The sequence below is a fragment of the Xenopus tropicalis genome, chromosome 4 (assembly GCF_000004195.4).
Source record: "Xenopus tropicalis strain Nigerian chromosome 4, UCB_Xtro_10.0, whole genome shotgun sequence".
In the NCBI taxonomy this organism is placed as follows: domain Eukaryota; kingdom Metazoa; phylum Chordata; class Amphibia; order Anura; family Pipidae; genus Xenopus; species Xenopus tropicalis.
Window position 1 is genome coordinate 101,046,397 of NC_030680.2, and position 23,482 is coordinate 101,069,878.

The 23,482-nt window shown below is 40.0% G+C and overlaps 2 protein-coding genes across 2 annotated transcripts in view; one reads left to right on the forward strand and one right to left on the reverse strand.

Moving 5' to 3' along the window:
• Positions 1–11,443, forward strand: part of acbd6 (acyl-CoA binding domain containing 6) — a 37,710-nt gene extending 26,267 nt beyond the window's left edge. The window contains 2 exon segments of the mRNA NM_001008064.2: positions 8,086–8,116; positions 9,563–11,443. Coding sequence (NP_001008065.2) covers positions 8,086–8,116; positions 9,563–9,756 — 225 coding nt within the window. The 3' untranslated portion in view covers positions 9,757–11,443.
• Positions 11,444–15,465: 4,022 nt separating this feature from the next.
• lhx4 (LIM homeobox 4) overlaps positions 15,466–23,482 on the reverse strand; it is a 37,398-nt gene continuing 29,381 nt past the window's right edge. The window contains exons 4-6 of the mRNA XM_002936963.5: positions 23,167–23,321; positions 21,130–21,298; positions 15,466–17,979 (exon numbers count right to left, since the gene is read on the reverse strand). Of these exons, the coding sequence (XP_002937009.3) occupies positions 17,624–17,979; positions 21,130–21,298; positions 23,167–23,321 (680 nt within the window). The 3' untranslated portion in view covers positions 15,466–17,623. The remainder of the gene's footprint in view (positions 17,980–21,129; positions 21,299–23,166; positions 23,322–23,482) is intronic.

The following is a 23,482-nucleotide window of genomic DNA, read 5'->3' on the forward strand; positions in this document are numbered from 1 at the left end:
ATAGGAAGGCCAGTATTTTTTTCCCAGTAAAAGTGGCACCCTTATACATAGAGGCAAGTTCAGAACCATGAATGGGGTACACATGATACTGTGTTAGAAGGCTTTCATTATGAGAAAATCATGCAAGTTGGCATCTGAATGGAGTGAAGTAAATTATTCCATACTGGTGAAGTAAATTGATATTGACAGGAAGTGAGGGATACCTTGGTTCAGATATTAGTCAGGATCCCCCATCCCCTTTTTTAAGATCAGGAAACTATCCAGGAGGGGTCCTGGGAACTGTAATGAGTGCAGGCAGAGAGAGAGATAAGAGGTCAGAGCTCTGGCTGTATTGGATTCAGATTCATAAGTTAATTGAGGGCAGAATCTCCCCCTCCTTAGTGCTCTCACCACAGATCAATAACCATAAATATCTGTCTCAAGGGAGGCCTGTCCACCTCCCATCTGTACCTATCAAGTATACAACTAGACAGTGCAACTGTACAGGTAAGGCAGCCTTTATGGGATTTTTTGGTTGGACACCTCCTTTGGCAGCAGTGCTATAATGCACACAGCCCCAGGTCAATTGTGGCCTCCCGAAGACACTGCTTTTATGCTACATGGAACTTCATTTCTTTAGTATTTATTTATGCCCACATGTGCTTTTCTTTTGAAGTGTACAACATGTAGCAGTTGATAGTAAACTATTATTTGTTTTTGCCCATTTTGCTTTTGAGAAGTGGAACCTGCATTTGAAACTTTTTTTAAAGCTTGGGGAGCTGTGTGATTTGGGAAGAATGAAGGACAACCTGGGATTAGTGTGCTGAGACATGTTTCTGCTCCCTCCCTGATTGGCAAGGTTACTGCTGAGAGACTGCAGCTTTCCCTGCTGATTTGATTAGACCTCCAGCCTTATCCCCTCTCCCCCTCCTACCAGCACCTCCTGATCCTTTTAGAACAGACCCTCACTCCAATAAGCAATGCAGCTTCTTACATTTTCCTCTATTCAAACTCAATCCTGACATCTCACCAGGCAGATTAGGAAACTCTCAGAAAGGATTAGTGGGCAATAGCAAAACATGCGCTGCAACACTCCCAAAGAGCCACTTAAATCTCTTGGTTTTTAGGTTTTTCTTCTGTGTTTACACATCCCAAGAGAAACAGAGCCTTTAGTGCAGCTTTACAGTGCTCATTTCTGGAACAGCATAGAATCCTCTCTTCACACACAACAGCACTTAACTTGTTGGCCTAATTTTCTGTCCTTTTCTGGAACTTTTCCTATGTTTTTCAAATCCCTTATATAATATATATACTGTACTTATCCATCCTGCAGCTTTTTGGGTGTCCTAGAAGTTGTAGTTCAAGGCCAGCCAGTATGCGTGCCAATTAGGGCAAGATTTTGTTGTGGATTATAGTTTTTATTGTTGAATACTGTAAGAACTATAGCAGGGTATTGGTGTCTTAATGTACATTTCACCACATTATAAGCTGTGGAATGGGTGACTGAAGAAATGTTGGACAACACAAAGGCTTTTAAAGGGGTGGATCACCATTAGGTTAATGATTAGTATGTTATAGAATGTCATATTTAAACCATTGAAACCACTGCCTGGTTGCTAAGGTAAACAAAACCCTAGCCACCAGATACTGCTGAAATTCCAAACTGGAAAGCTGCTGAACAAAAAGGTAAATAACTGAAAAACCACACAAAATAAAACAGTTGCAGATAGTCCCAGAATGTCAGTGTCTACATCATACTTAAAGTTAATTTAAAGATGAAGAACACCTTTAAGGCCAGCAACTTTTAAATGCCCTTGCACTAGGTGTAGTGTTGAATTTATGTTTTTCCTCCTTTCTTTGCCAGCATTCTGATACACATTGTTGTAGAATGAGCTTCAGGTCACGCAGTTTTTAAATACAAGTATTTTGATAAGCAGAACCTTTTGTGGATATGTGTTATACACACAAACAGAATTTAGATGGAGGAAACCCTCTCTTAATTTTTATGCAACGCAAAAGGAATACTTGGGGGAAAAAGCAGTTTCTCATCTGAAATTTCCATTTTCAAAGTTACTGTATAGGCTGAATCTCACCACTGGGCTTTAAAGCATAGCTTGGGCAGTTTCTTATCAAATCCCAACTATTGGCCAACTCAGACCTAGGAATATGGACCCACACAAACAGTATTTACAGTAAGGAGACTTTCTACTTCTTTATATTCCCAAAAAAAAGGATTCCCGGGAAGAAAACCATATTCCAACTACAGTTCAAACTTGGTCAGCAGCTAAGGTGTTATTAATCCAGTGGGTAAGCTTTAGCCTAAAGGTTATTCCTTATGCAAAGTTCCAGAGCAAAACTTATTTTTTTCTAGTTAGGTGTACATTATGTGGTGAATGTAATGCTCTTTAAAGGCAAGAAAACTGTACATAGTACATAAAAATTTATGTCACTTTTTGATGCTTTGCTCACTGTCCTAATGGATTTTTGTAGCAAATTAAGGGCGTGTAAAGGGTACTAAGCATGAACACAGAATTTATAATGGAGGCAACAAATTACAAAAACAGGTTATCCCATTAAAGGGGGAGTGCAACTTTAACTTTTGGTATGATGTAGACTTCGATATTCTAAGACTATTTGCAGTTAGTCTTTATTATTTTCTATGGTTTTTGATTTATTTTTTTTTTTGTTCAGCAGCTCTCTAGCTAATATTAGCCGCTATCTTGTTGCTAGGGTCTTATTTACCCTTGCAACTAGGCAGTTGATGAAGATGAATAGCTGTGGAATTGAATAAGAAGATAGTAAAAAGTAACAGTAATATCTGATTGGTTAGCACCTATGTAATAAAAAATCCCGTAGGCAAATGAATTGCTACTAAGTGCTTTGTTACCTGAGCAATTGGTAACTCATTAATCAGGGGCCAAAATACTCAAAAGCACCCTCAATTCACTTGAATGGCAGTCACTTGCAATCACATGTGCACTTGCTTGTTAAAAAGGAACTAAACCTAAAAACCTATAAAGCTAGAAATGCCATACTTATATATATATATATATATAAAATATATTATAAGTGTAATGCACTAGCCTAAGGGTTCAGCATCTAGTGACTTTTACATTCCATTTATACAGTATATTATGAGTCTGTCCCTAAGCTCAGTAACTGACAGCAGCACAGAGCATGTGCAGGGAATCAGCAGAAAAGAAGATGGGGAGTTACTGGGGGCATTTTTGGGGGTACAGATCTTGCTAAAGGGCTGTGTTTGCCTTGGGCTGGTACAGAAGCACAAAACTAAATGATGGATTTCCTTGCAAAAACTACCTGACAAACTAGTGCACCCATGCATGTAGGCAGTTACCATACAGGTGAATGGGGCAGCAGTTTCATAAGCTCTGTCCTCTACTCATTGAGCTACTGCTGTGGGAACAAAAAGTGTTTGAAATTAAGCATTATATAAACTGTTCTCTCTATGCAAACAGCTTGTGCTGTGTATTGCAAATAACATAGGTTTTTGTGGGTTACATTTTACATTCTTTGGGGTGACTTTTGCACAAAATGCTTTAAATGACCCCCAACGTTCTGGGACCTGGTTATTCTGACTTTAATTCCATTACTATAGAAGTCTGCATGTTCTAGCTGCCTCTGAGAAATTTGGAATTATTAAGTACAGTAATACAGCCAGTGACATGTCTTTAAAGGACAGCAGAAAGCAAGCAGCCAGACATATAGCGACCTGTGGTATTCAGTGACTGTGACAGGCTTGCTGGGGGCCCAGCACTTAGTGTTCTGAAGGGAGGGGGAAAGTAATGGAACCGCTCTTGCAATGTCGCTATAATAGGATAAATACAATGCTTTACTTCAGGACGGTAAATGGGTACAATCCAATTTCCATGATTCCATCAGCAAAGGATGAGCACTCCCGGCTGCCACAGGATGAAAGTTATTCTCTGCTGACCCCTCAGCCTAATGGGAAGGTTTAAATGGATGCAGCGAATCTCCCAGTGCTGCAAATCATTTGGTCACTTTTACCCCCAAAGCCTAGAATTTAACTTAAATCCTGATATCTCAGATCAATTGCCACTTTGTTATACTGTTACCTGTATACACACCTTTTCCCAGTGAGAGCACTTAACCTGCAGTATAATCTCGCAGCTAATATGCAGAGCTAATAGGCCCCCCTACCTTTCTCCAGGCTTTGTTAATCTCCTCCTCCTCCCCCATTTGCATTGCCGCTTCTGATATGGCACAGCCGGTCCTGAGCTGCGATTGTGCAGGCTTTATGCTACAGATTATACAAAGCAGATTAACCCTTATAAACCCCTTAGATTTTAATTATTTCTGTATGTATTTATAAAAGCTGCAGTCTGCTCTCTACAAGTCCCACATGTCTTCCTCCTCGCATCTATTCTCTGCCCCTGCTTTGTGTCCTGGATTTAGGGTCGAGGAGTGCTAGGGATTATTTGCCTGATGTTTGGCCTGGAAGTGATTCACAGCGAATACATAGCTTCTGTGATACCCTCAAAATCATTTCTAATTCATGTTACAGAGCTACCTATGTGTATATTCATATCGCAATATCCGTAAATCAGAGGTGTGCACTTGAGCAACATCACCAGTATCTGTTTATAACAGTGAATGCCACTCATTAATGTTTTCTCACTTTCCAGTTTGTCAGACACCCCTAGGTGATTATTGCTGCTTACACTCAATAGTACCCTGGGCCAGACTAAGGTCTACCAAGGGAGTAAGGGGTATGACTAGACCTGCACATGCAGGGGGGACCTGCGCAATTGCGGCTACAATCCACTGGAGCTCAGTAAGCCTTGCAGTGCTGCAGGTGTAAAGGCTAGAAGCTCATGGCATGGGCGTGGGTCTGATGCAAAGGTAGGATCCCAGTGCAGATTGTGCCCTGGGACCTGTAAGCCATTAATTTTTGCCTCTGACGGTCACCTAATCAGTCAATCAGTCATGCTTATATATTTGTCATTGTCTAAAAACCAGAAGAATTAAGAATGAAAAAAGAATGCAAATTATTCTTTGTATCCTAATGGCCAGCTATATCTTATATCTATCTGTGGCAGTAGCTCCGTGCTTCCTATAGCAGCCTGAATTATTTAAAGTAGAAACCTGGGTCCAAGGAAGACTGTGGCACATTAACAAGGCACCATTACACTAGTGCCTTGGGTACTGGCACATGGGGATATCATACACCAGCTATAAAATTTATTGCTAGTGTGAAAACATAAGTGGCACTTGGTTAAAACAAAGTAGCCCAAAGTAGCAAGACAACTTTATATTATCGCAGATTAAACTGCGGGTGACAAATCTTACTGCGTGCCATTGCCCTAAATTGGGGTGACATTCTGGAATTATTTATTGTCTTAAAAAGACAATACAGACAAGCTAACTAGAGGATTCCAACTGTTAGATGACTAAAAGCACATGATCTATGACCAATTAAACTACAATATGCCAAAGCCATAGAGTTTGACCTTAAGGTGGCCATACACGGGCAGATTTCAGCTGCTGATTCTGCTCCTTCAGACCAATGTGGTAGTTTATCTGCCTGTGTATGGGCACATGATTGGTTTGATTTTCTGTCAGATCGGGGACTGCATTGGCTCGTTGATGTTGTCCTCTGCCCAATAGCACTTATGCCTTGCAGGAGCTGAGGCTATGCGCTATTAGAATTGTATTCCTCCCCAGTTGCACCCTAGGCACATGTGTCTGTCGCCTACCCCAAGTTCTGGCCCTGAGAAGAAATCACATACTTATGCAAACAATGGGTTGTTTTGGGGGGGTTTTTTGCCAGGCTTTTTTTTTCTGACATAAAACCATGTCTCCATCTGTTCTCTGTACCACCAAAGGTAGCAGACGTGATGCCACCCTTCCCCCTTGCTCAGACCAGACGAGGGGTGCAGGATTGCTAGTGTAGAGGGTGTAATTGCTATGGAAGAGCCTACAACTCAACTCAAAAAGTAACCGATGGTGGCTGTTTGCATCATCCCTCGAATATCAACTTAAAATATACTCATTTCACATTTTAGTGCTTTAGAAATAATGCTAAAAAAATATAAATTTCATGAAGAATGGGTGCATGAAGAACTGCATGCTGTGTAGGTGCGTATTTATTTGTTTGGACGTTGTTGGTGTTTGTTTATGTTACCTAAATGGCTAATTGAATAACGGTAAGAGTACATTTTGAAGAAGGATTCCTTTGATACCAAAGCATGTTTTTGCTTTGAAATTGAGATGCTGATTTTCTGCCTGTAGTTTTCCTGCCTCTTGTTACAGCATGGCTTTTATTTTCCCCACAGAGGAGATTGATTTAAATGTCCCCATGGGCATTGTAATTGAAAATCCATACTAACTGCAACTGGTATTTTCATTTACATGCCGAAAGCAGAAAGATGTTCTGCTTTGGCTTTCTGTTTCCCTTGCTTTATGATATTTATTATTAGTGTAATGATTATCACTTATTGGCTGCATCTCAGATGGAATGGGTTAATTTAGAGGCTGGAGCCAGGCATGTATTTCCTGCTGTGATCTTGTGGGACATGCGACTGCTGTGTTGGGACTTAAGATGTTAATCCAATCAGGAGCGCGTGGCAGACCTCAGATGCAAGACTGTTTAAGGGCCGGCACGCTTCTCCCCTCCCATCCTCCCAGCATCTGTCCCCTCGTCACCTCCACTCTGTCAGGTGGAATCTTGGAGCACTCTGTATTAAATACACAGGTTGTTAAACTATCAACTATTATTTTATCAAAACAAAAAGAAATTGAAATAAACAGTGATATGGTGAAAAAAAAATAAAGAGGTTAATTTAAAATTTTAACCCAAGGACTGCCAACTCTGTCTGCAGTGCAAAACAATGGAGGTTTAAAAAGTTAAGTATTTTTTCTTTTTTTTTATAGTTGTAGGAGAAGTAATTGAAATGCACTGGACATGAGTGTGCTTTTCATCAATCTTTCTCTCCACTTGTCTGCAATGAGCAACCATTCCAAGACCTGCCACTAACACAAAAGCACATGTTCTAATCCGCCCAGGTCATGCACTTATTCACAGCATCCCTCTGGCAGCTCATGGCATAATCTGGAGTGCTGAGTAGGTCACAACATTTTAACTTTTTTTTATTTACTTACAGTAGTAAATAGTATTTACAACAGTACTTCTGCACATCCGTTTTACTGGCAACCAAAATACACCTCTAATCGAAAGAAAATACAATCAAGTAACAATGACAGGGAACCTTTTGCTCAAAATCACTATCTGCAAGAAGTTTGTTCTCCCTGTGACTGAGTTTCCTCCCACACTTCAAAAACATACAGGCAGGTTAAATTTGGCCTTACTGTCTGTGTGAATCTGTTAGGGACCTATTAATAGCCAATAATAAATAAATACATATAAATCATAAGGAAAAGTTTTTTATTGGACCAACTGAGGGTCATTTATCGACACAGGGCAAATTTGCCCTTGGGCAGTAACCCATGACAGCCAATCATATTGTTGAATTCATTGTTCTGCCTGCAACAGTCTGAAAAAAAAGCTAATCGCTGATTTCGGACACATTCGCCATAGCTTTTTCCCCAGAATTCATGTGTCACTGAGAGCAAAATGAAGGCTTGGAATCGGGTGCAACTGCTTCCCATTAGTCAAAATGGATTCAGGTGCACATGCACTCCACCATAAATCAGATGCAGTTATGCCAAATAATTTTACAGTCTGCCTGGCGTCAGTTCTGGTGTTCGGTGCGCAAATGATATCTGTATCCAGTTATTTGGCAGAACTTTGCTGCAGTGATTGATGCAGGGTCCCAAAGGAACCTTGGAACCACCACCTGGTCAGATGGCGACAGTAGCTCCAGGGTTCGCACAGCACATGTCAAAAGGCGCAGAAACACTCAGTTCGGATGGAAGGCAGGAAGGACTGATCAGTTCTGAGCACAAATATACAGAAGTGCACAGTGTGCATTTGGCCGCAAGTACCTTTAATGAAAGTGATTTTAGACTTAGGGAGAAACACAAGTTGCCCACTGCATCTGTGTATATAAATGAGCCCTTATATCTGTAATGTAATGTCAATCATATGCTTCTTTCTTTTCTTCATAGGACTCTGAGGGACAGACACCTCTGCATTATGGTAAGTAAGGGCTACTCTGTTACTACAGTTAAATGTAGCAGTAACATGAGGTGGGTGTTTAATAAAAGGTGTGGGGCCTGCATTTAATGAACAGGGTAATAAGTAATTAAAGTAGGCTTTTTGCTGGGTGGGAAATGGTAATGGGGTGTCTGAAGTGATACTTAAGTAACAAAGTGCATTAGTTTTCATGCAGATGTGAAGAATTGTCTCTGGGAGGTCTGTGTATAGTAGAACTTTTGGTTTGCAATGTCAGGTCACTGTGTCACGTGTTTCTCCAACATCTGTCCATCCTGAAACTCTTTTGTCATGTTGTGCTGGGTTGCTTCTCTCACATGAGTTATAAGCAACCTGACAGCTAGGGGCAGCATCAAAGGTCAGACTCCACATAAAATGACTGTAAATCTTATTTCCCCCTCATGACTAGCCAAGGTCAGCCATAGTGTCTCCTCCCACTGGATCGCAGCCTTCAGCTCCTGTCCTGGGAGCAAAATCTAAAAGCTTTATATTCTATCTCCCTGTGGAAATCATCTCTTCCTAGGTCCTGCTGCAAGTGGGAGAGGGTGAGATTAGACCAGTCCCCATCTGGTGCATAGGAGGAGGGAGAAGATGCATCTGTCCTGTCGTCACTTGTTGAAATGAAGTGTAATCTTGATTTTTAAAGTGGCTGCCAGGCATGGATAAAACATAATTACTTTCCAAAAAATATCTGAAATGTTAAAGGAGCCTTTTAAAGATTTCATCTACTGTGAGTTACTTTATAGACAATGCCAGTGGATCTATGTATAGCATGACTGATGAAACACAAATGAACAGCAGCAATGCTTCAGATTACAGATACCCAGCCTGCTGATTGCCAAACAAATAAAAGGTTACTTTCTTCTTCTAAATGAAAATGTTTAAAAAGTTCATTTAACTGTTTACATAAAGTAGAACTTAAGACTGTAGAAGACAACATATATTTTAGAAGGCATTGACACCAGAAGAAGAAAGACTGCATGGAGGCAAATAACAAACATACATGTACACCAAGACATACGCTAAGATTGTTTGTTTGTTTATTATTGTGAATTGGAAATGTGTGTATACACCCCTTTGCTGGTTTTGCTGTTGCAGAATTAGGAAGCTTTGGTTTTCCATTTATTGCCCATCAGCCAATCAGCTATTCAAATGAATCTCTCACAAACCTCCTTCAGTTGTTGAAAGTTGTTAAATGTTGGAGGGAGTTGTTAGCTTGGATGATTGCACGTTAGACAGTATCTTTTCAGTACTATGTGCTGGAATCAACATAGCTAAGATGTAGGCCATTTGTTTAAAGTAAATGGATTTGTGCATTTTACATTAGGGCATCCTGTATGACGCAGTAAATATCATTTTTCATAATAAACATTTTTTAGGATACTTACAATAAGCACTTAACATGGTTGTTCTTCTCTGTCTTTTTGACAGCCTCTGCTTGTGAGTTCCCAGATATAGTAGATCTTCTCCTGGATCATGGTGCTGACCCATCCCTTGTTGATAATGATGGTTTCCAGCCGCATGAAGTAACAGACAGCAAGAATATAGCTGCGATGCTTCAACAACACGCCTCATACGGGGAACACAACAAACCTGCAAGCCTTCTCTTAGAAATGCCACAGTAAACACACAATGCAACAACTTCAAGTCTGTTTCATTTGATTTCCAGAAGTCATCATCTCACATTAAAGAAAAATGTCCTGGGGTTATGTGTGCAATTGGTCACATTTTAATTCCTGTTCTCATACAGGCCTTTGGTTATTAACGGTTCAAATGAAGCCTTTATTTTTTTCTAGACATTATTTTATCATTAATGATGAACCATTCATGGATATTTAAGGCTGTGATATTAATTTCAATAAACAGGGTTTCCTTTCATTTTCTAGTAAGTAGATTTGTATTCTATTTTAATATGCATGATCAGTAAACACCCATGGGCATCTGTTATACTGCCCAGAAAGCCTTATTTAACTTCATATTTATTGGGTGTGAACTGCTTTATGTGCTTTATGGTCAAGTAGAATATTGCCTAGGAACTCTGTCAGGGATTGAATCATCATGAATAATGTCTGAATGCTTAACATCTGATACATATTGGAGAGCCTGTGCCTCAGTTCCTACAACATCAATGAGAGTACCTGCATTACATACACAAATTGTATAGGGAATATTGTACCCCCTGTCACATGATATAAGAATCTTAGAGGACAACAAGGTGTTCAGTTTGAGCTGCCTGCTAATATCCTTGTGTTGTAAAAAAGAGGGTACATGTGACACAAATGATAAATGACTAAAAACTGATCAGAACTAATAACACCGTTTATAAAAATATATTTTACAGTTTATTCATGGCTTTTGTGTATAATTTCAATATATCCCATCAGTATTATTGCCATGCATATATTGCTTGTAGTATATTTCGATCTCCTAGCAATACATTCAGGAGCCCTAAATGATTAAGGAAATATCTCCCATCTGTAAATGGCGTGCTTGCTGGAAGAAATTTCCCAGTATTATTGTGCCCTTCCCCATTGCTTTCTACACGGTTTATTTGCTTGCAACCCCTTTAACTTAAATCCAGTGTGTATTCCTTTGTTGCTGCTTGGTGTAACATCTAAATCAGCAGTTCTCCGACTTTTTATTTACTCAACCTGTTCATATGTTTTTGTTATGGATTTTTTATTATACTATGGAGCACTATGCAGTAATTGTGTCCTTCCCCAGGAAGCCATTATCACTTGGAACTTACAAGAAGAGGAACAGCACATGGGAAGTTTTGTCACAACTTTTAATACCTGTTGGGCAGGAAGACATATTGGATCGTTATCTGGCAAAAAACTGGACCAAGTTTTCAGTGTGCTGCCGCAGGATGATTCCATATGTTGCCCCTTTTTGAGGGGTATTGTGCTTATTGTGCATGGTGACTAACTTCACCAAAGAAAGAGACCCAATCGCACACATTCATCCAAAACTATATGGGGTTAACGTTGGACTGTACTTTACATTAAAAAAGTATGTAACAGGAGGTTAGCTTAGTTAGAACATGTTTGGTCCCTCACAGTTGCAATTGGCTTGCTGTGACTACATATTGGTTGTGTATAAAATAAGTATCAACTGAGCCCATATATGTTGCTCTTTTTAAAATAAATAAATGGTTGTTATGCAGTAAATTCATACTGTTAATATGAATGTATGGCTATGTATTAGGTAAACCTACATTTTATTTTTTAACTGTGTCAAGTAACCCACATTTCCTTTCTTGTTTTTACTTATTACTGCTATAAATAAAAAGGATATTATTATTCACAGTGACTATACTTAATAAGCCTTGGTCATAATGATTGTGTGCTTTCTGTGAAACCTTATGAACATGGATTCTTTATGGCTGATGTCACATGTACTGCTTTTTAATTGGCCATAAAGCATGGGCTGCCCGAGCCGACCGGGCGCCCTAGGCAACCCGGTCGGCCACCTCGCCCCTGCATTGCGAACTCCACTCCCCCCCGTGGTGTTTGATGACGCGCATTCGCAGTTTGAGGGGGGGCGGTGATGTGCGATGCGATGCACAGCGACGCAATGCACAACTGATTGTAGACTAGGGGTAGGCAGGAGAGGCTCCTGCCGGGCGCTCCCCAATCGTTGCGCCCTAGGCAGCTGCCTCTTATGCCTACCCCTAGTTCTGGCCCTGCCATAAAGCATTCAAAAAACTAACTCTTGTGACTGTCAGCTTAGATGGGACAGTGGATCCCAAACTGTGGGACTGGCCTTCCTGGCCTTGTGATCCTGGATGTTGCAGGGAGGGCCCAGCCTTGAGATCAGTTAGGGTGAATTTGGGGAGACTGTTTATTTGCACAAATACACGTGAAAGCCCAGGCTGAAGGTCAGTTAAGGTGCCCATACACGGGCAGATTTCAGCTGGTGATTCGGGTGCTTCAGATCGATTCAGCAGCTTATCTGCCTGTGTATGGGCACCCCGACGGGCCTACCCCAGCCTATAATTGCCCAGATCTCTATCGAGCAGGTTTGATTTTCCCATCGAATGAGGGACCGCATTGGCTCGTTGAGGGTTGCTATTTGTTTTCACGATTCATATTTAGTTTTACAAAAGATCCTTAACCCATATTCTTAGCTCTTTTTTTAAACAAAAGCCCTAACAATGATAAAACTATATGGGAATTATAATACTAAAGGTAATCTTACAAATGGAAGCCAGGAGTAAGGCCAAGTAAATTTTAAGGCTCATAATAACTTCTAGATATTAATTTCATATAAGTTTTGAATCAAAATACAATTAATAAAACAAATTTGAATTAACTAAAAGTGCATTTGTATGAAAAAGATAAGAGAACAACATTAACTCTTATTATAGTGTTTTTCCAGAAAGAATTCCCAGATCTTTATGTTTCCATGTTTTTACATTCATAATGATAGGATACCTGCTATGGAACTTTATGCCCAGAGCACTGTGCGTTATAGGCAGTGGTATTTCAGTATAAACTCCAGCACCTCACTACTACCCTAATTAAACGAACATTAGCCAAGATAAACAAGATCAATAGTAGCATCTGCACTATTACTTATCCCCTACATGAATATACATTAGTGACCAAAAAGTAATAAATAGCATGCCTCAACTGCAACTTTCCCATATATAGGTAAAGCACTTCTTGTTATTCTTATATCTGCCAAATACATCCTTACTTTAGGACAATGGCATATGTGCAACTTGACTCATCTAACAGGTATAATTCATATCTGTGGTGTCTAAAGTGGTGAAGATTTCTGTAGTAAACAACGTGCATTCCAATTTGAGCAACATGCTTCTAATATGGCTACACGTGTAATAATTGTAGGGTCCTTCACTCCTTCCCAAGATTAGATGGGCCTAAAGTAATTTGATTGCCAATCAAAATGCACTTGGAAGAAATGGAATTTTGTCTGGTCAGCTGATGATACCATCGGCCAGGTTTCATAGTTATCAGCAGATCAGTCTGATCAGCCCATTTTGATGACTGCTGAACAAGTGGATCTTTTCTCTGTTCCACCGCAGGCAAACTGCAATTCATTTGACTACTTTGTAAATATGGATACATTTATCAGACACACAGCACGTAAACTATATGTGCCTACCCTTGCACATGCCTGTGTCCACAATTCAGTGCCATACAAATGCAGTGTGACACCAATTAACCTGAAGTCCATCATCTGTATGCGCCATAAGACTTTGATGTTTACCAAAGTTTTGGCTGTTTTGGACACACCTCAAGGAAATCCCAAATGCTAGAGGACAATTTTTATTGAATTCACCTTACCTTCTGCTATTTCTACAATATTCTGCATGTATTGGTATTTACGGTGTTAATTCAAACATTTCCACACGGGTTTTGTTGCCGTCACTGCTGGAGAGACTGCAGGATAATCTACTTTGCAACGGAGCTTTGCCATCACTCAGATACACACTCTGACACGCACACATGCTCAGCTCTAATCCCTGCTCTTGCCCTTAACTACCGCTAACCAAAATGCCTAATGCACAATTTAAGCTGGATCCACTCTAAAAACACTTTAATTGAGGAGCATTAAATGTTAAAATGATTAAAAAGACAACACAAATGTAGCTCAGAGGCAGACAGAGTTGTAGGGAGAGGAGGGAGGATGTGAATTTTTTCAATCCTCTGGTTTATAGTTACCAAACATATACGTATGCTGCTGCACACAGAAACAAACCAATGCAACCTTTTTTAGTTGATATAAAACATAAAAAAATACCATACACATGTGCGCCGTGTTTCTATTTAATGGTGCAATCTTTTATTTTTTTCAGAAAGGCTATTTCTTAGTTACTTTCAATTACTTCTGTCACGAAGGTGATAGGACACTGTATTTGCTACTAGGGCAGAGATCCCCAATCTTTTTTTTTTTTTTTTTAACTCGTGAGCCACACTCAGATGTAAGAAGTATTGGAAAGCCACACAAGCATGAAAGAAATTCTTTGGGGATTCCAAATAAGAGCTGTAATTGGCTATTTGGTTGCACCTACTTTAAGGAAAAGGAAGCAACATCAAAGGGGGTGGGGAACAACATTGTGCCCAGGAGCCACTGGTTGGGGATCACTATACTAGGGAGAGCACATGAACAGGTAAGATATGAGAAAAATGGGCCTTTGGGAGATGGCAACTGATGAGCCTACCCACCACTGGATGTGTGAATGGGAGCAAACCATCTACTTGTGCCTGGCTATTTTCCATGCAGGCCCGCTGCCCATGTGTCAGACGTGTATGTAACATCCAATATCGGCTCTTGAAACACCAGGTTTCCAAACAAGTGGCTGAGCAGCCAGTGAGCCTCTCTTTTTCCACTGGTTTATATCACAATTAGGCTGATTTGCAGTGGAAATGTAATCACTGCTGGAAACACATTATGTGGGATTAAAGGGAAGCTATCATTAAAATAAAAATTGAATATAAGCTTCTCCACATGGAAACATGAAGCTTTCATCATATAATCCTTTAAAAGTTCTTAACCATTGCTAAAATAATCAAGTTGCTTTTCACTGGCCTCCTCTCCACAGTCTGTCTCTACGCACAGCCTTTTTGTCACAGCTGTGTTTTTTGAAAGCCAGGCCAAACTACATCATGTAGGCAAAGGGAGAGCCCGGACCAATGATGTATTAGAGCTAACTTCTATCACAAAAATGACTCTGACACACAGCATTTAGAGAGAGTATTTGCTGAGATGGGTAGAGTGGGTAATAGCATTATGCCTAATACTAAAATGCATTGATATATATATATAATGCATTTCAGTATTAGGCAGAGGAGGTTGGGGCACAAAGTATATATATATATATTTTTTTTTTTTTTTTTTTTTTTTTTTTAAAGTCCAGGTACTGCCTGGGTGCATGGTTAACATAACATGATTAATAAGCACAAACAAACCACTCTCACAGGGCTTGTATGAAGCAAAAAAAAAAATGGTGTTTAATTCAACTTTTCGGCTTCGACTCAAGCTGTCCTGAAGTTATATATATATATATATAGCAATAAATATTTTATGACCAGCCAATATGTCTATAATAAACTTTTGACGATTTTAAAGGGTGTGCCAGTCATAGAATATTTATTTCTAAATACCCAAAATTTGGTTGTGCACCCCGCAAGATTATAAGCTTTGGAGTGCAGACACAATAAAGACTGAAACATATATATATATATATATATATATGTGTGTGTGTGGCAGTTGGTGAGTTCTGAATAAGACGCACAATGACCCCCCCCCCTGCGCAGAGTCACAGAGATACAAGATTTGGCCAGAGAATGAAGGAACCAACAAAATGTAAGAAGGCTCAGATTTATTTACATAAATAATATGTGTGATGCTAGTGAAACACACTGGGCTTTCATTTATGGCAATAAATACAGGATATCACAAGACTTTCACTTCAAGGACTGTACAATATATACATGAGGATAGGACAGGCGCTGTTTTGTGCAAACTCATTAGGGTCTTGGCATGACGACATAGTGAAAGGCAAATAGCGACTGAATGTGCCTTAGTGCATGTGTGGCAAGAAAGGGCTTGCTGCTCCACTGAGGCAGAGTTACATAGGTTTAACCATTACTGAAAGCTGGTGCAGGGGAAAAGGCTGTAATATTGCAAGATGTTTCAGAATTTAAAGGAAAAATATATATTTATAAGTAGGGTTTTTTTCATTTATTCTCCCTTCAATAGACAATGCTTTTATCATGTGCATAGAATATTAATTTGCCTGCATAAGTGGCAAGTGCCTTATTTGATGGCTCAGCTGCAGCATTTTCCACAGACAGGTATAGCAATGTTACACTCTATATAGAACCAATAGAAATTCTGTTGCTATAGCGTCTGTCAAGACAAGCATTATGTCAACTCTCAGTCATAAGTATAAACACAGATACTTAAAGAAGGAATGTTACTATATCCAATAATGCAAGACCTGTGCCAAGAAGGGAGATTAGCAGCTGCTACTACTATTTCTGTTGTGCCCCATGGGAAGCAATGAAGCCTATTTATAGCCAGCTACAATAGAAGCTCCTACTCTCCTCAGTGTGACATAGGCCTAGCCTCTAATACATCAGTGTCTAAGAAAATAGATAAGCCCTTCTTATAAATAAGAAATATTCCCCTTTAATATATTAAGTGCACAACTTTTTCAGTTTGCTCCATTTCAGTGTCCGAGGTGGTGTCTCGCAGGGAGCAGCACTGTGCACATGATAAACTGCATTACTTGAAGGTAATGTGTGTTTTGTGCAGATTGGAGAGATTGTGCTGTGTCAGGAATGGGACGGTTTGAATGAGACTGCAGTAGAACAGGATGTGTACACACACACTAAGGCTTGGTCATGACTTTCCCATGACAACAAGTTATGGACAGGACAAATAATTGGATGTTATATATTCTGACATTTTAGGACTGGATATGTCATCTTCTTATTGGATCGATTGCAATTGTGTGCGAGTTGTACTCAGGAAGAATGCTGTCATGTCTGAAAGAACAGAGACTGTGCGTTGTCAAGTAACAAAAGCTGTAACAGGGAGTAATTCTGTGCAGCAATAACAACACCAAACATATATGAATCGTGCTATGCAAAAATATAGTGGAAAAAAATATTTTCCTCAGTTAAAAAGTGTACAGGTCTTCCACGATTCATTTAACAACTGTCTTTAATTGGAGCAGAGGAATGCACTGGAAATGCCTCTAGCACAGAGAGGCTTCAGGAGATGCTTTCTATACATACTCTACTTTAACAAAATGTGCTACACCCTGTATTAATAAACTTCCTACCAAGGCCAACTTTATCCCCTAGCTCGTTCTCCTAAGGATCCAAGACCTAGAATTCCTAGTGTCTCCTGTAACCCTGAGACACTCAATGAACTGACATTCTGCAGGGCCCAGTAGAAGCTTGTGAATATTATGAAGGTGGTCTTCAGTTTTGGAAGAATTCAAAATATGTTCCAATCACTATTCGGTTTATCCAGAAAGATACAATTCTAGCCTGTGGGAGAACAAATGCTCTGAGAATAGATTGTCATTTGCATGAACAAGGCTCCTGTCTACACCACAACGAGAGCCCATTGAGGCAGATGGTATTGCAGGGAGTGTCCATATTGTGTGCTCACACTGGAAGACACAATGTTAATGACATTTAACATAATATCTTAAGAATTGAGTGTGTTCACATTCATTGAACTCCCAGGATTAAGCAGGGAGATCCATCACCAACAAAAGTGCAAACATGTATCAGTACCTTGTGTTTCTACTCATTGGGCTCCTCTGACTGCCTCATGACTTCCAGTTCTAATACCATTGGTTAGATGCATATTCTAGATGTTTTGTGGGTCTGTGCTGTTCAGGGGAGCATACGATTCATTTAAGAGATTTCAAAAGGCTGAGAGTGGTGTCTGCAGAGTTTGGCAAACTCAGTGATCGTCTAGAAGGTGGAACCCCCATTTTCTTTAAAATGGGGGATGGTCCATCTCATCCAGCCAGGAGCCTGGACTGGTGGGAAAGTCGGGGTAACCCATGCTGCTCTCTGTAGAGATATCGGAGGTTGGAGCTGCTGGTAGTACACGGAGAGGAGGGTGGTTCAAAAGCCCAGCAGCATTGTCCATGTTGTATGGCAGCCCATGGGATGGGAGGGAGGAGATAGAAGAGGGAGACTGTGGCATCTCATAAGGACTACTGTCGTGAAGGTCCTGGTAAGATTGTCCTGTTCCATCCATTGTGAAGCCTCCATTCACCAAAGGCACAAGATCTCCACCAGAACTGTAAATACCACCACTTGATCCAAGTTCAGACAATATCTGCTCATCTACAAATAATAAGGAAACAGCAAACATTTTTACACATTTTTCATAGATAAATTTCCTTCCTATGTAAAGTAAATACTACTGTACTGCATGGTAAAATACAAGACTATTACTCACGATGGGTTTTTATGACGATATAAAGGCACAAGACCACAGGTCAAGTATTTTTGCTGAGGTCAGGGAACTCTGTGGTGACTCCTAATATTCTCATATCCTCAAAGTTTCCAAGGGGTACATTATTTTTTTTAGTAAGTTTCAAGAAGTCATTTGACAAGTGGCATTCTTAAGCACCAATTAACCATGATATCACTAAGCTCTGTTATATATGTGTGATATATTTTACAGGTTATTAAATGCACATGTGTATTATACTCTAGTAAATTTATTAACTAACTGACCATGACCATCCAATTAAAGGGGTCATACTGCCACAAACTGGGCTGCAACATTGTTTCAGGAGTTTCTCGCACTGCAAAAAATAATTTTTGTATGGAGGATGCCACTTCCACAAATTCTAGGGAGGCACTGGACCTAAATGCGCCCCTTGGGATGCAGAGGTGACGTCACTTCCTGCTGAGGCTCACCAAGGACACCCAAACCCCCCCCCTCCAGCTCTGCCACCGGATTTCAATAGGTTTGATCTGGCGGTCTCGCTGGGGCGGGGTTTTATTCATTTATTTATTTATTTTTCTACTATATAGGCACCAGAGGGTCACCACCCTGAAGTTGCCGCACTAGGCCCAGGCTTTGGGTGCCTATATATATCAGCTTTGCATATTTGTACAAATTGTATGGTAATATGCTAAATGGTGTGCGAACTGGAGACACAGGTTATTGTACAAGTGTAATGAGAAACACTGTTTTTAAATTAGTCTGTTAAGTAATGCTGATGGACTGAGATATCAGCTGCCACTTTGAGAGGCCCACAATGTCTAAATACCGAAGCAGATTTCTCTATCTTGCCTCCAAATTAATATGTTCTAATGGGGGGACCCTACAATCGTTAAAATGATAGTGGTCACAAGTTGATAGTGAAAGTAAAAAGCGACAAAGGCAACAGTAAAAATAGAAAGTGCAATCAAAAACAACCACAAAGTAGAACATAAAAAAGGGGGGAGCTAAGACCTTGTGGGGCTTTCTTGAACAAAAGAAACCTGTAGGTAAGTGATGTCAGTTCCAGATAGGAATAAGGAGAGGAAACATATGCTACCCAATGTACCCAATGGTCTGTAAGTTGCAGTATTATTGTCCATGTTAAACAGTGTTAGTGGTTGATATATTCTACCATTTACCAGTAAGTGAATGTATGGGGCACAACTAAATATACATACAACCTAATACACTGGTTTTTATAGGAACACCATAGATCTATCTTTTTTTACAGGAATGGGATCATTTATCCGGAAACCCATTGTCCAGAAAGCTTCAAATTATGGGAAAGCCATCTCCCACAGAGTCAATTTTAAGCAACTACTGCTACATTTTAAAAATGAGTTCTGTTTTTATTTGTAATAAAACAGTACCTTGTACTTGACCCCAGCTAAGCAGCATGAATTGGAATCCTAACATAAAAATACCCCTGGGAGGTGCAATTAAAAAAGCTGTTGATGGCTTTGCCACTTTTACACCTTTAAGTTTTGCTTTCTGCTTGCTCATATATTATGGACAATATAAGGGACAGAATATTATAAGGATATTAAAAGTCACCAAGGGGGGTTCTGTGGCCATATAAAGGCACAAGGTGGCAGAGTTTCCATCTGTCAGAGCTAAGCACAGATATTGTACAGCATAAGCAACATAGGATGTTCCAAACCCCCCCAACACATTAGAGAGCCTTAATAAATAAATACAACTATCTGCGCAACTCTGGGCTAATTTATCAGGAATTCAGTGCTGCCAAAATTCAGTTAAGGGCCACCATAAAGCTTCTTTAGGGTCTGTACATTTCAAGTGACACTGGTGCTGTTCAGTGAATGCATGTTTTATGTTAAATTAAAGGCAAGGTCTCTGAATTATAAGATGCTAAATATTCACTACAATAAAGTCATAAAGCAGTTGATGGCCGAGCTAGAAACATGATTAACGCTCTTTCAGCATTCTTATATACCTGATAAATTGCCTGGTTCATGGCTGTGTTTGACAAATGGACTAGAGGGAATACTGTGTCTGTATTTACTGCAGCTGAAAAGCGGATGTTGTAGCTCCAATTGCCCGTAAGCTCTTTAGAGTTAACTCTCCCGCTGATAAATAGAGGCTTCATTATAATATCCAATCATTCATATGACAAACCCATTACTCAATGTAAAATCTAGGCTGTGAACTCAACCAAAAGCAAAGCAGGCGCCTGGGAGGAAGATATCCAGGGGCACAGAGAAGAATGATTGCCAGGGAAGAAGTGGGGGAATATGGGGATCTGGGCAGTGCTAGAGCCTTGGGGGACTTCAATGCCATAGGAAAAAACAATGTAACTAGCACCAGCTTCTGTATATTGCATTCAGCAGTTGAAGGCCCACAGACACAATATCCCCAAGGCATGTTTTGAGAATAGCAAGGTCATTATCAATTCTCATGGGACCCACTTACTACTGCTACTTAGTCCAGCACCTGCTGGAGCCTACTGGATGATGGACCTTGTCAACTAATTAGAACTGGGGTTCCCATAAAAAAGGCCAACAAAATTCCACACCTGGCCATGCTCCCAATCCATCCCAGCCCACCCCATTATGCCCAGAACATGCAGTGATCCTCCCAAACTACACCAACTCCCAAGCAAGCCCCACCTCCATTTGAATTTGTGAATTAGATATAATGTCTTACAGGATACCTGACTGGACTATCCCTAATGTTGTCTTGATGGTGCTCCTGAACAACTGTGTTTTGCACTTCTATTCCCATTTTTATATTCAGAGGGCTCCACTAATGCTATGGGTCCAGGCAGTGCTGTTGCAGTAATGAGTCAAGGTGAGAATGTACCTCAAGCGGTACTTTACCAGAGGAGGCAAAATACAAGCTACACAACTTGCACAGCATTATGTACTGTTTTAAGGCACCAATTAAAGTGTTCCAATCATCATCTTTTCTGTGGCTGCATTACCGCAATATAAGAAAGATAACTATAGACTATAGTATGACTTTCTCAGTAAATGTTTTACCTCTGTAGCTCAGTTCACTGTCACTCACACCACAGTCCTCCGTAGAGCTTTCTTTTCCTGACTTCCCCAGCCTTGATTTCCTCACACTTTTATAGAACTGACCCCAACGCTGCCGGCCTGCGTCCTTCTTAAGGCGTTTCTCCTTAGCTCGTCGGTTCTGAAACCAAACCTAAAATAAGTAATAAGATGAGATTGGAGGAAAATAAGAATGAGCTGTTATAGTCACCGGGATCAATTTAGCCATAGCAGCAGCTCTTGGTTGGTTGTACAGACACTGATCAAAGAATCCACTGGGCCTTTACACCTTCTTACTGGATAAATATTATATGTTCCCTATGCATTTTCTTCATGAAGTTATTTCTGTATTAGTTTTCTAATGTCTCCATGCTCCACTACCCCTATATCCAGATATAAAACTATCAATTGCTTGCAATGGCCTTAAACCAGGTAATGTACTTCAATATTAGTTTAGTATTTAAGTCCATTAACAGATATACAGTTTAGTTGTGTAACTAAAGATGCTTTAATTTCATTACTCAAAGAAATCCCACACTGCTCTCATTAAGCATTCACAGTAAGTTCTAAGCATTAAAATTCCCTCTTAGTGTCTGCCTGCAGTCCATGCATCCAATAAAATCATTCACTGCATGTATTCAATAGCTTTTCCTTCCTCTTCATAATGCTACTCAACATTCTAGCACACAACAAAAAAGGCTCCTCTTTTCTTCATCTTTTCGCACAAACAAAGCTGGGTGCCTCTCCACCTTTGCCCAGTTAGGGATTTATTACAATATGTCTAGAGATGTATAAAGCAGGTAAATATATTAATGAAATATCAATGTTAGAATTTGCTGCACTATGGCAAAGAATATCAAAGCCCCACAGTAAGTGCCATAAATGATTAAAGTCAAATCAAGAGCAAACAGATGATTTATTATTGTATTGCCTGATGGCTGAAGCTTACAGTGTTATTTAGAGAGCAAGGTGGGTGTGATCACTGAAGATAGAGGAAACTGGGTTATAGCAGAAAATATAATATAATAACCTCTGCTATAGATATTTGTAAAGTTTGACCCTGAGTAGAATATATCCTGCCTCAGCAGTCCATAATAATAGTCAGAAATTGAACCCAGATTCTTTGTTTATCTGTCACCAATGCTACCTTTGCCCAAGTTATACTGCTAACCTGATATCTTTTGCTCTTCCTCTGTGCTAGTCTCAGACATGTCACCCCCATTTATACCGACAATAGGGACAGAAAAAAAAATGTGGTCTGCTTGTAACTCGTCATGGTCTAGGTGTAACAGTGTGTGGGCACGATGAGGTGTGGACAAAAAACATCCATTTATATTCAGTTAACTTAAAGGTAAACCACCCTTTTAACTATAGAGAAAGCAGACCCTGCTGTCATGGGGGGTCCCGGTAAAAGGAAAGGGGGCCAGACTGTGAGGCCTCTATATCCACTCTATTGCTTGAAAATTTGCATTCCCATTCCCTTCCGAAGATTGTTTTTCAAGGAGACCTGGTGCTATGTTGTTACACCCCTGATTTGTTGGTTACAATGTTTCGGTGGCCCAACAGATATTTCCTGACACAATAAATTGTGACTGAATGAAAACACAACTAAGCAAACTTTGTCAAGAGTTATGATGGCTTAAACAAATGTTGAGGAATTTTGGTCTCCACAATATGAAGTTTAAGGGATGCAACTTTATACTGATGGACTTAAAACGTGCCTTGAGTAGCTGTTACACCAGTGTCGCACAACTGGGTTGGCATATGTGTAATGGAAATGACACAATTCACATTAACCATTAACCAATGGTGCATCAAGTTGTTGGGTAACAGAAGTTTCTAGCAATCAAACAACTACCATAGGGTTTCAGACTAGCTAGAAATAATTTATGTGTTAATGTGGCGATCACACACTGTGGCTTTTCTTTCTATTAACTACAGCCCTAATGCTAGGGCAATTAGTCTTGGACTATGAAGAAGACTTTGGCGACTTTGCTATGGTTTGTGCTGTGATGTATATACCTGTACTACGCGCATGTCTAGTCCTGTCTCCGAAGAAAGCTGTTCCCTCACATGCCTCGCCGGTTTTGGAGAATTCTTGTAGGCATTTTTTAATGTCTCCAGCTGCTTGGCTGTTATTGTTGTACGAGGTCTTTTGGCTCCTCCTTCGGAGTCGTCTAAATAAGGAAAGCAGATAATTGTTTCTTTATTGTTTTATTTATGATTACTGGAGAAATGTCAGAGTGAACCCAGCTGAAGTTTCTGTTAATAAAAGCTGTGATTAAGTGCATTCAGGGCCGGATTTCTGATTGGGGCACCCCGAGGTCGCCCCCTATGG